This window comes from Musca autumnalis, unplaced genomic scaffold, assembly GCF_047663935.1.
Source record: "Musca autumnalis isolate F117 unplaced genomic scaffold, ASM4766393v1 scaffold_5, whole genome shotgun sequence".
Lineage (NCBI taxonomy): Eukaryota > Metazoa > Arthropoda > Insecta > Diptera > Muscidae > Musca > Musca autumnalis.
This window is the reverse complement of record NW_027412088.1, coordinates 113,499,640-113,512,882: the sequence shown is the minus strand read 5'-3', so window position 1 is coordinate 113,512,882 and position 13,243 is coordinate 113,499,640. Positions and strand designations below refer to the sequence as shown.

Here is a 13,243-nt window from a genome sequence, read left to right as displayed (position 1 = left end):
GCTAACGATTGCTTAGATGTTGAGCATTGAAAAAGTCGAATTCTGTAAAAAAAAATATACGAAGAACCACTCATATGTTCTTTAATAGCTGTCCATAATTTTTTTTCAGATATCTAATAAATGATCTGTTCCAGAACCTGCAAGAAGCTACTACTTGTTACTACGATAACATTTTTCCCTTTATGTTATCGAAAAATAGTAAAAATTAGTAGATTCTTGCAGTACTGGAACAGACCTAAAAAATAGAAAAACAATTGCAAAGTGGGCTTGGATGCAATTTTCGCCATTTAATATTTAAAATAAATTCTTACTAATGATTGTACTCTTTGATTTTCTTGAATTTTACGATAAATTACAACAATTTTGAGACCCACTTCGCAGTGGGTTTCGAACAATTACTTTTTCTTTTATTTTTTTTTTTTTAATGTTTTCCTAATATCAGTGTGAAACATTTGATATTTTACCAAAATAAAAAAGATATAAATAACTAAAATAAAAAAATACATATATTTACATTTGTTTTGTTATTTTATTTAGGAATTTATCTTAAATATCTTAAAAACTTCTTCATTTTTCGATTTTGAAGAATGTTTTGCAATTATGGTACCAGTACAATTGTACAATTATTGTACCAAAATGCAACAGCTATCCCAATAAAAACCCCACCAATGTTCTGATTGAGAAACACTGGCACGTTTGTATGTTTAATTTTTTTGCTTTAATTTTCTGACCGAACGACCTATTGTTTTTGACCAAACTATAATTTGATGTTTGAGGTTCCCAGTGTTTACAAAACTCGCTGTTATTTTGCCATTTGTAACCACAAAAGTAATCAAAAAGGTTATCCAAAAAATTTGTCAACATAGGTCCATTTTTTTGCTACGGCACCCACATATAACGTTACCTCCCGATTTTCGTTATTTTGAGGATTTTAGCTACATTTTGTTTTGTAAGGTACTGCCTGTTATTATTTTTCGTACCAAACTATTATTTAACACTTTATAGGTCCATGTTTTGATATAGCCCTATAATGGCACCTCCCGATTTTCGGTATTTTGATCATTTTAGCTACATTGTTTGACCAAACTACCTATAATTTGACGTTTGAGGTTCCCAGTGTTCACAAAACTTCTCCGCCAAAAATTGTCAGCAAAGGTCAATGTTTTGGTATTGCCCCCAGTATAAGCGTACCTCCCGATTATCGGTATTCTTATAATTTTATATACATTTTTACCCAAATTGCTGTAATTTGACAGCAGCAGTCGCAAAACTTTTACACCAAAAATTGTCAACATAGGTTCATGTTTTGCTATAGCCCCTATATAACGGTACTTCCCGATTTTCGGTATCCTGAGTATTTCAGCTACAATTTTTAACCGAACTAGCTATAATTTCCGAGTGGTCAAAAAATCCCCCACTACCAATTTTCAACATAGGTCCACACATTAATATAGGCATTTGGATTATCTGTGGTTGTAAAATATCGCCTCCAAAAGTTTGTCGGCAGGAAATTATTCAACATTAGTTCAGAATATTTTATGGTATATTGTATAAAAAGCTCGACCAGGCGAACTTTACTAATTTTTACTTGTTTATATTGACAGGAGAAATCGTGAGTTGTAAAAGTAATGGAAAAAGTCGACAAGTTTCTTCTTTTTTTGGCTTCGAATGCATGATCCAACTAGATGTTCTCAACTTTTTTTAAGAATAGGGTTAATTTTCCATGACTCAAAAAATGACACAAAGTGTTATTTTGGTTCCCACACGCGGGTGGGTCTGTTTACATAAAAATTCTAAAACTAAGACTTGGGTTTATTAATAGAAAATTCTGGAGCCGTAGTCGTAGGTATGTTAATAAGCAACTTCTCACTCCCAATCGTGATAGTGTTCATATTAATATTCTGGCTTCCAAGCTATGTCTTTTCAATAGACATATTAATAGAAAATTGTGGCATCCAATATTGTTTCTCTTTAGACAAACTCTGGCACCAAACGTATTTCTCATAGAGAACAATCAAGGCTACTATCAATGATAAATGTTGGCGCACAAAGTTTAGGCATTTCATGCAGAAATTCGGCGTCCAATCGTTGTTATTATCATTGAAACCACAATTATTTGGTTTGGTAGTTATTCCAATAAAATATTTGGTTCCCTATCGTGGATATTATCATAATTTTGGTGCTCAATAGTGTATTTTGTCATTGAGAATTTCGGGAGTACAATATTGGAATTAATGCTGAACAATTGTGAGTTTATCCATCATGAAATGTTGTCGATCAATCGTGAGTTTGTTAATGACAAATTCTGTCGACCAATCCTGCATTTGTCACTAATTCTGACGTCGAATCGTCGGTCTCCTCTTAGAGAAATTCTAGTGAAATTAACAGTAAAAATCCACTGGATTTCATACATATAAACCTGCCTTTAAGCTCGGTACTATAAAACTATTAAGTTTATATATGAATTTAATTTTTATTCAAAATCTGGTAACAAACAGAATATCAAGATGTGTAAGTTTTTTTATATTTCAGGAAGCGAAATTTATACGGGACATGTAGACTTAATGTGTTCACTGTATAGCGCAGATAATTGAGTGTCTCTCTGCCTGGCACTGCTGTATATAATCTTTACAGAAAATTTTAAGTTTAACTATAAATGTGTAAAACTATGCTGAGATTCAAATTCATGTCGCAGACGTCATAGCGTTTTTTCTAATCTTTAACCACATTGTATAACACCTGTCTACTGTCTCCTTCAAACTAAGTTGTATTCAATTACAACAATTTAACTTCCACACACATACCAATCTCTCTGCAATTATTTGTTAGTTTATTTTTACAACAATGTATATCTTTTAACACTACATCAAACACTTCGCTTATACTTCGTCATAAACTGATTGAAATACTACATATGAATATAAGAAAAAACACACATTTGTACAATATCGAATACTTACTCTTGTGACTTGGCAATGACACCGTGGGTGAGGCAATCATATGGCAAACACTCTCTAATTCATCCGTAATCGAAGTGTATTCGCTATGCAATTTCAGGAGAATATTTCTCGAAGGTTTTGCATGCAGAAGTGATTTTCCTAAATTTCATTTGTTTTTTTTTACAAGAAAACGTTGGGTTTTTCGTTGTGGTTGGAAAAAATAAAATTTAATTTCAGATACATATTTTACACAGAAACATATTACACAGAAATGTGATCGAAAGTGAAGGAAGGGGAGGGAATGGTGGAATGAATGAACATTGAGGACAACAAAGGAATAAGTCAGTCACCACACCGTTACTGTACAACATAGAGCGAGAGACAGAGACACAAAGGCAACACATCCATGTCTGAATATTGGATTTATTTTTCCATTTCTAAGAGCTGGGATGTGTTACCTTCGAAAGGTGGAGAAAGAGATATTGAAATGGAGTAAGGGGTTTTATTGTGGGTTATGTACATACCTGCTGCGCCTTCCTTATCACTGTCCGGTTCTGAGTGTGTTAAACTCATTTGGCGCCTCGAAAGATGCAATTGATTCAGACTTATGTGGGAGCGACTGATATCGCCTATTATTGAGCATGTCTCAGAATTTCTGCGACATAAAGAAACCGTGCGTTGACGCATAGCTCGATGTCTGGCAGCTGCGGACAGTTAATAAACATTATTTATTATATACATAAATATTATATACAAATGGCATAATTGATTACCTTCAAAGTTAATATCTGGTCCCGTTTCATCAGAAGTCTCTCCAACAAGTGTTTGGTCATCATCGTGGCCAAGGGGAGTAAGGGTATCCTTGCTTTCAGTACTTGCTCCAGTGTCTTGACGAACAGTGACATAGGGAGTACGTTTGACGGTTTCACATGTGGATGGCCGTTGAGAGAGTGGTATATAGATATCAGAATCAGATTCTGATTGTACGGATACTTTACGTACAACCTGCTCGTTAAGAGCTTCCCTGGATTTGACAATCTCGTCTGGTTCTTCAGGTACAGGTACTACTTCAAAGTGTGTTCCATCATCAAAAATGTACGCATCTGGTCGTACTTCGGTAAGTGAACGATTAAAACGTTTTCTGTTGGTAACCTGTAGTAAGACCAAATTAAAATCAAATAAAATCAAATTCAATGATATCGACTAAATACCTGAAGGTTATGTGAAGCTGATCCACCAAGTCCACCAGCAGAACTACCACCGCCTCCTCCTGTACCGCCACTACCAGCACCACCACTGCCACCTTCGTTGTCTGACATTGAAACAGTACGAATTCGTTGCAAATCGCCAGGACCAATGTTCATATTAGAAGCATTTATATCCTCTTGACCCATGTGCATGGACATAAAGCGGTGAATTACGGCCAAATGACTCAATATTTGTTCAGAAGATTCTTCCATTTTGCGTATACGAAATTCAATATTCTGTAAAATTATTAAAAAGCAACAATCTTAAGGCACGTTTCAATTATAGTTTGAAATATATTAGTTATTATTTGAATTATTTCCTTTGTAATTCGAACTATATTCATATCAGATTTCAATTTTTTCATTTGTAATTCGAAAATTCTCAATTGTAATTTTAAATATTCCATGTGAAGAAATAAACTAATTTGGAATTCGTTATTTGATTGTTTTTAATTGAAATTCGAATTTTTATATTTGTAATTCAAAAAAAAATCATTTTAATTTCGAAACATCTGAAAGTGTTGTAGAAGTAAAGCATTTTGAATCACAAATTAAAAAAAAAAAATACTATCAGTACAATTTTGCAACACTGTCAGTTCGCTTTGAAAAACTTTACTCTCTGTAACAGAAAGTAATGGTGAAGTTTAAGCCATTGGGGTTATAATCCAGACTTAAAAACTATCAAATGTGATTGAAACTTCAACCAAAACAAAATCGATTATTAATTATAATAATTGGAATATCAAATGAACATTATTATATTACAAGTGAAAAATTCACATTAAAAATAGAAAAAATCAAAAATCAAACTAATATGATTCGAACTCCAAATGGATAAAATTCGAATTTCAAACTAAAATGAGAAATGGAGAAATCCACATTTTAAATGAATTAATTCAAATTTCAATTACAATTCTTAAATTACAAAAGAATATTCGTATCTATTCTTTTGTAATTTAAGAATTCTCAAAATTCGAGTAAAATGTTATTCATGTTATTCATTTATTTTATTCAAGATTTTAGCTACAAAATATCCGAAAAAGGCAAAACAAAACTCTAACTGGTTTAAAAAATATAACTCCGATTTATTCAAAACAAGTAAGAATGATATATAGTCCGGCCGGGAAGAACTTTTTATGCCCTCAGTTCCGTCACGTCAAGGCTTATTCCTAAAGAAGGTTTAACTTGATTGTTTCCTATCCATTCAAAATCCGAAATACCATGTTACAGCCATTCCATTTAAACGATGTAAATAAAAATACGTAAAATCAGGAGGTACTTTCATATGGGGTATACATTACGGTGGTTTTAAACAATTCGATGTCGGAATTTTTTTGGCGTCACCCCCCTAAGTTTGAAATTTGAGCACAATTGGAAGAACACGTGCCACTGGGGCCTCAAAGTTTCCATAGTAACTTCTATACTAGGAAGTTCTATACTAAGAGTAATAGCAACTTCTATGTAAAATCCGAGCCGATGTTCACGGGATAACCAATCGTCATAATTTTTTTGGAAATCGTTTTTTAACCACAACATGAACTGGTAAAGTTTTTTATATCGATTGGACCATAGTTGCGGCCTTTAGGTAATTTTCGTGAAAATTCACCTTTGGCTTCATACAAATTACTATGGAAATAAAAGTCGCTATGTTGGCACGTGTTAACGTTAACTGATCGCCATAAAATTTCATATTTCATGGATCAAATGGAAAGAGTTAAGAAAAAGAAATTTTGTTTTTTGTTTTTGTACATCGGCCTTTTTGTAGAAAATTGACTTATGTTGAAACTGAGGTATGGGGTATTGTATCTCGCGAATTGTTGTGATAAACCATAACTTTTGATCGCATTTAGGTAAAATAAACTGTTTTAGCATTATTCAACGATGGATTTCTTAAAATTATAATTTGAGCGGAAGCTGAGTTCATATAAATGTAAAAAATAGGAAAAAATCGTTGAAGGAAACGAGTTTTTTCAAGTCAATTTTCAATTAGTGGCTTTACAATACAATGTAGAGTATAATGTTCAAAGAAGAAGTTAAAGAATACACTTCAGAGATGAAGTTTCTAATGTATGATTTTTTAAGATAACCAATGCATCAATCTCAAACGGATGCTGACATTTTGAAGACCGAAAAATTGGAGTTTTTTTGAATTTTTGCTCTAATCGGGACGCGCAACTGTACTCGTTTAAAAACTGATTATGAGATTGTAGTACTCGCGATTACGCATTTTTTGATGTATAACTCGGGCGTGTAGCCTTCAAAGGTTCACAACAATCTCAGCTTAAAGTCGAAATTTTTGTGCGTAAATTTTTCTAAAAAACCAGTTTTTTGGATTCAAAATTTACAAATGCCATTCGATTTCAGTGGCCTTTGCGCGTCTATATCCATCCACTAGATCGGCGGATATGATACCCCTCAAATTTGGAAAATCTGCAAAAAATGTTTTTGAAAATATCGCGTATTTAGACGGGTTTTAGATATGTTATTGCTATTTAGATAAATAGAGCGAAACGCTTATTTAAAATATGCGAAAACAGATATTGAAAAACGTTCGCGAATCCGGAGATATAATAGCTTTTTTTTTCTAAAAACTGAGTGCGATGCTACATCCACGGTGCTTGATGGATCGCATTGAAATGACATAGGACGATGTATTTTTTAATGGTGATCATTGAAACCGGATGCGCATAAAATGCAAATGTACTTCGTGGAAATTATGGGCATTTTACTGTTTTTTGCACCCTAACATGCAACTGATGCTACATCGTGGTCGCCAAATGGAATTTCACAAAGTGTATATCAAATAAGAGGGATTGATTCACTGTTTTGGAAAATCGGATGCGCATCTTGTGATTTCCACTATTACGAGGTTTATATGCGTTTCAAATGTTGTAATATTCAATATAACATTATTTTAATGTTATGCCACAACTGGAATTACTTGTGATTTAATATAATGTTCTAAAAATATTCGCCAATAGGAAAACTATAAGCGAAAAATGTGTTGCAACGGAATATTTTCATTATTGCGTGAAATTTGGACGAAAATGACGAAGAACTCAAATATTTTTTTCTTCAACCTTTCCTATAAAACCATAAAAAATAAAATTAGAATAATATGATTTTTATTTTTTTCGTCATATTTTCTTTGTATTTTTGCAAATAACATGAATACTATAGCACCAAACTTCACGACTTAGGTTTCATTTTATTGCTCACAATGTCTGGATGCAGCTATAATTTTTCATATATATATTTTTTTGTAAGTATAAGCGCTATTATTTCAAAAATATGTTTGTAAATACGTGAAATTATTTAACAAATTTAATTTTTCGCGAATGCATTGAAACTTTTCGAATTTTTTTTTGCATCATCGCAAAGGGTGAGAATTCAGTTAACGATAATAGGACATAACAGTTACTATATTAAGCCGCGATTTTTTTAGAATTTTTTCTAATTAGCATAACTAAAACGGTCATATCTTTTGCGCGCAACGATCAAAGTTGGTAAAGAAAACAGATTTGGAATGACGATTTTTTTCTTAATCTATGTACCAAAAATCATAGATGTAGTACCAAAATTTTTTTTTTTGATTTTTTTTTGAAATGGAAAAGATTTTAGAATTTTTTGCTGATATATACCTTCTTAAAACTTGGTGCAAGTTTGGAAGAAATTTTACAATGCACGGTGGTTCGGAATCATTTTTTCTGGTCAAAATTCTGTAGCTTTTAAACGGATAGAGCTTTTCGATGAAGTAAAACGACCAAATTCGGTCTTTGTTGTTGCAGAGGAATTCAAGGTCAAAGTTAAACTTACGAGTTTTTTAATAATATTAATTTAATTTAAATTTTAATTATATTTAAAATTTTATTTTTTTAACATGTAATTTCAATAAATTTGAACAAGTGTTAAGGGGACGAAACGGATCTGGTAAAAAAGTATATAAGTGCTGAAGAGGACACACTCAGGCTTAATGTTGCGAATGCGAAACTGTTCAATAAAAGGTCTAGTCCACTAAATTAGGATTTTTTTGTGAAAACTCAACGGCAATTTACCTACCAAAAAATGTATGGACACAATATCTATTATAGTTTCCGAGAAATAGGGGAAAATTGTCGACTTTAAATGGGGGAAAATTGTCGAGTTTAGGAGCACACCACGCCCATATCTTCCAATGTTTTGACGTAGTTGTTTTGTTACTTTAGTTTCAATATGATTACTATCGAATCCCATATAGAAATTAACAATCGGGGAGTACAAAAAATTTAAATTTTGGCCAGGAAAATTTATTTATGAAACTTTCTGGTATATGTGAATGATTTCGTAAAGCCACACATTATGATACATACAGATTCCACGAATTTTGAAGCGAACCCGTGGAACATATTCAATATATTCTGTATTAGGCAGGGGCGATTTGTATGGAAGAAAAAAAGTGATAGTGGGCGCCTGGAGTTTCTGATTCTTGGGATTGTACTGAGCAAAAAAGTCCACTAGACCATATGTCTACGGTGAAAATCGAGCCCCCGGATTTTGACTTGAAATTTTTTTCAAGGATATTTCGGCCAAACCATATTTCAGAAACTTGACCTATCCTGAAAATTTCCTTTTGTGTTCTTAGTACAATCACCAAGGGCTTTCATCTCCAAAAGGAAATTTCCACCCACTGACTTTGAGTCAAATTTTGTAGCACAGTGTAATTTATCGATATTTTCCGAAAAATGTGCGCTTTCTCGGGGCCATAACTGCCTGAAGGAGCGTTCCAATGCTTTTGCGATGTACTAGAGAGTTCTTAATTATTGTCTTGGCTACAATTTTTGTCTTTGTGTTGGATCGAAAATCTCAGTGGTTTGGCTGTTACATATATGCCAAAATATCCAAAAAACCTTGAAAAGAAACTTTAAGTCGAAATCCGGGGGCTCGATTTTCACCGTAGACATATGGTCTAGTGGACTTTTTTGCTCAGTACAATCCCAATAATCAGAAAAACCAGGCGCCCGTGGTGGTGTTGAAATCGCCCCACCCTATTCTGTATACGGCATAATTATTGCGTTTCCTTCTTTTTTGGTCAGGGGCTGAGGGTATAACTCCGACAGCACAACTGATAATTTCTTACTTGTTCTTATTTAATTTTTCTACAACTTCTATTTTATCTTGTGTCAAATTTTCATGTTGATATCTCTAAAATTCAAAGAGTTACATCTACTTTACTAGAAGTGTGGTGTGACACTCTTTGAGAAAATGAGTGATTTATACTTTTTGTTTTTGGTGTATTTTATGTTTAATTTTTTTATTAAAATCATTAATGTATTCACACATTAACACAAAACATTTCCATCTAAACAATTACAAAATAGATTTTACTGGAATTTAAAGGCAAAAACGATTCGGCAAGAATCTTCTGCCAGACATTTGTTTGCATATTTCGTGAAATTGTTTGGAATGCAGAAAGATATTTTTATTCGCAAAAAGGTAAACATCCAATTATTATTTCATATTATTCTGGCATCTCTTGACATGGAAAGATGCAAAAAGGTGACAAGCAGGAAGAGTATAATTTTTATTTGGATACCCATGTCAAATAGAATGACAGAAACAACTTGACATTTGACAGATTCATTATCCTATGTATGTCAGCTAGAATGCCACACACAAGTGTGTGTTTGTTGATATGATATTTAACACTAATCACACTCACCTGAACTGTGGCTGTTTGCAAATTTTCCTTCTGATTAATATCTTCAATTTTCTGCGCCATTGTTTCCACACGTTCCGTAGTATTTTTGACGCGTTCCTCTGTCGATTGATTGAGTATTATCTCTTGCTCGTGAAAGAAACCCTCAACGCACTCCTCTTCGAAATCGTACAACCGTTCCAAATCGTCCTTTTCCAGGAAAAGCTTTAGACCGTTGTCTCGTTGTATTTCCAATCCTGTGTTTTTGGATGTAATGATGTTGTTACACACACACACACACCGGGACAAAGGATGCAACCAGAACATGTTACACATGTGACGGTGAGAAAGAAATAGGACAAAGGGAATGCATGAATGAGTAAACATTTAAATGATAATGGATGGGGGAGTATGCATCCCATAAGACATCAATGAGCGTATATTTCGTTTAAAAAGTTAGCCAAAACATCCATTAAAGACAAAAAAGAATATTAATTCCAAGTATATATTAATATTTACAATGTTAGTTACATATATGAATAATATTAATTTTTTTAAATGGTATTTTCATTGAGTTGAAATGTTGATGTTTTTTATTCGAACGTGAATTTTTGTTTTCAATACGATGTGAATTATCCGAAAATGATGTCAACATCATCACCATTGGTTAGTAACGTTTTGTTAATAATTGTCGATCGATTAATTGATTAATTGTTGTCAGATATACATATGCGAAATGACACACGACAACAAACGAACGATTCGTTGCGAAAATGAAGAGACGCAACGCAACGTATTATGGCGATAAATTATTATAGACGACAACAACAACACAACAAGTGCAACAAAATGCAGATACATAAAAAGTAAAAGTGAAAAAAGGAAATATTATTGGTTAAATTTGTTTAGGAGCAGGTATTTAAAACTCACAGGGAATAAAACTTAATTTTCTCATCCCTCTCTCACCTTTGGCTTTGCGTATACAATACTTGAGCAGCGAATAGAAATGACAGAAGGCAATAAAGGGTGGCGGTAGAACGGGTTTCTGTTGATACTCCATAACGACAGTGAAGCGCTGGAACATCCACACCTAACAGGGCCGATTGAAAGATTGAATGGTTAGTATGTTGATTGTCCCCAAAAATATTTCAGTGTCAGTTTCCGTTTGTCACTACTTACCTGATGGGAAACTGAATTGACTTCGTTGAAAATATTGTTGAAAACGGCAATCAAGAGATTGATCAATAGAATATTTGCTATCAACAAATACATTGACATTGTAATAGGTGTTACCCAATGACCTGCAAAACAAAAATATGTGTAATTATTTTCCTCTACGACTTTCGAACTATATACTCCAAAATATGTATAACCGCAACCATTATTACGAAAAAAGTGAATGAAATTAGACACAACTTTGTATTTTCCACAATATTTTATACCATAACAATTTTTTATACCATTTACCACAATATGGAGGATATAATTATTGTAACACATAGAAATATTTGTGGTATACCCTATAAAGTGTATTAGGGTGACCCAAAAAAAAAACAATTTTTTTTGAAACTCCTACCCCCTGAATGTTTTCCATTTGATTCAAAAACCTTACATATGAACTTTTATGGCGATCGGTTAACGTTAATCCGTGTCAACCTAGCGATCTTTGTTTCCACTGTAATTTGTATGGGGCCAAAGGTGAATTCTCACGAAAATTCTCTAAAGACCGCTATAATGGTCCAATCGATGAAAAAACTTTTCCAGTTAATTGTTGTGGCTAAAAACGAATCCTACAAAAATTTGTGAAAATCGGATTTGATTTTGATATAGTTATATAGGGCCCAAAATAAACAAAATCGGCCAAATATGCATACTGGAGCTATATCAAAAGCCGATCCGAATTCCACAAACTTTTGTAGGATTCGTTTTTAGCCACAACAATTAATTAAAGTTTTTTCATCGATTGGACCTTTAGAGAATTGTCGTAAAAATGCCCTTTGACCCAGCCCCATACATACTACTTTGGAAACAATGATCGCTCGTGTGGTACGGGTTAACGTAAACCGTTCGCCATAAAATTTCATATACAAGGTTTTTGGAAAAAAATGTTGGGGGTAGGAGTTCGTTCGTCAGTCCGTCTGTTGAAATCAAGATACAGCTCGCAATATTTAAGATATAGCTTTATGATTTGGTATAGAAGTTTATGTTACTTCTATGATGATTAGTATTGAAAATGGGCTATGTCGGTTCTCTTTTTTTATATAGCTCCAATAGAATTTTCGGTATTTTGAAGGTTTTTGCTTCATTATCACACCGAAATGGCTGAATATTGGTATTTGGCCTTCCATGGGGCCACAAAACTTTTGATGTATCCCCTATAGAACGATACCTCCTGATTTTCGGAATTTTAAAGGATTTAGTATTATTATCACACGGAAATGCCTGAATATTGGTATTTAGTTTTCTTTGAAGCCACAAAATTGTTTCAAAATTGTAGCCTGATTACCACATCTACATGGCTGAAATTTTGTACTTAGACTTCTTTGGGGGATATAAAAGTTTCCTCCAGAAATTCGTCGGTATAGGTCCACGTTTTGATATAACCCCCCTAGAACGGTAATTAGTCTATTTACAAAGTTTCGCCATATGTTTCTATCATTCGCTAGGTACTGTAATTGATCAAGAGTTTGGCTAGTTTCTGTCATTATTGTTCTTCTCCATGTAGTTCTTGGTCTGCCTCTATTGCGACGTCCTTGTGGATTCCATGTAAGAGCCGAGTGGGAAATTTCGTCCTCGCTTTGCCTTAAAGTATGGCCAAGCCATCCGTATTTTCTTCTGGTTATATCGGATACTATTCCATGCTGCCTTGTAACGATCCACAATCGCTCATTAGATATGGTTTGCGGCCACCATATTTTCAAAATTCTACGGAGGCATCTGTTAATGAGCAAGATTTCAGCCTCATTATAACACCAAAATAGGTGAAATTTAGTACTTAGTCTTCTTTGGGGGCTACAAAACTTTTCCCAAAAAATTGGTCAGTACAGAACCAAGTTTTGATCAGCCCCCATGAACGGATGTTCAGTATTTTCAAGGTTTTAGTAACATTGTTACACCAAAATGGCTGAAATTTGGCATTTAGTCTTGTTGTGTTGGGAGCATTCAACTTTCCCTCAAAAATGTGTTGCTATAGGTCCACGTTTTGACATACTCCCCATAGAGCTGCACCTCCCAATTTGCGGTATTCTCAAAAATTTTGCGGTATTTCAAAAGTTTTAGACACATTATCCGAAGTGGCTGATATCAAGTTTTAATATAATTCGGCCCGGCCGAACTTAATGCCATTTTCATTTTTTTTATTTTTCGAATAGTGTTAATATAAC

At 33.5% G+C, this 13,243-nt stretch overlaps 1 protein-coding gene across 43 annotated transcripts in view; it reads right to left on the bottom strand.

Annotated features, from left to right (window-relative positions):
- Positions 1-13,243, bottom strand: part of Trpm (transient receptor potential cation channel, subfamily M) — a 403,692-nt gene that overhangs the window by 5,953 nt on the left and 384,496 nt on the right. For 41 of the 43 annotated variants that reach the window (XM_073992979.1, XM_073992998.1, XM_073992972.1 and 38 more), the window contains 7 exons: positions 11,040-11,161; positions 10,827-10,950; positions 9,885-10,117; positions 4,151-4,423; positions 3,713-4,091; positions 3,464-3,643; positions 2,961-3,098 (listed from right to left, as the gene is read on the bottom strand). In XM_073992979.1, the coding sequence (XP_073849080.1) occupies positions 2,961-3,098; positions 3,464-3,643; positions 3,713-4,091; positions 4,151-4,423; positions 9,885-10,117; positions 10,827-10,950; positions 11,040-11,161 (1,449 nt within the window). Of the gene's footprint in view, positions 1-2,960; positions 3,099-3,463; positions 3,644-3,712; positions 4,092-4,150; positions 4,424-9,884; positions 10,118-10,790; positions 10,951-11,039; positions 11,162-13,243 lie in introns of all 43 variants that reach the window. The other 2 variants (XR_012408366.1, XR_012408365.1) reach the window with 1 other exon arrangement.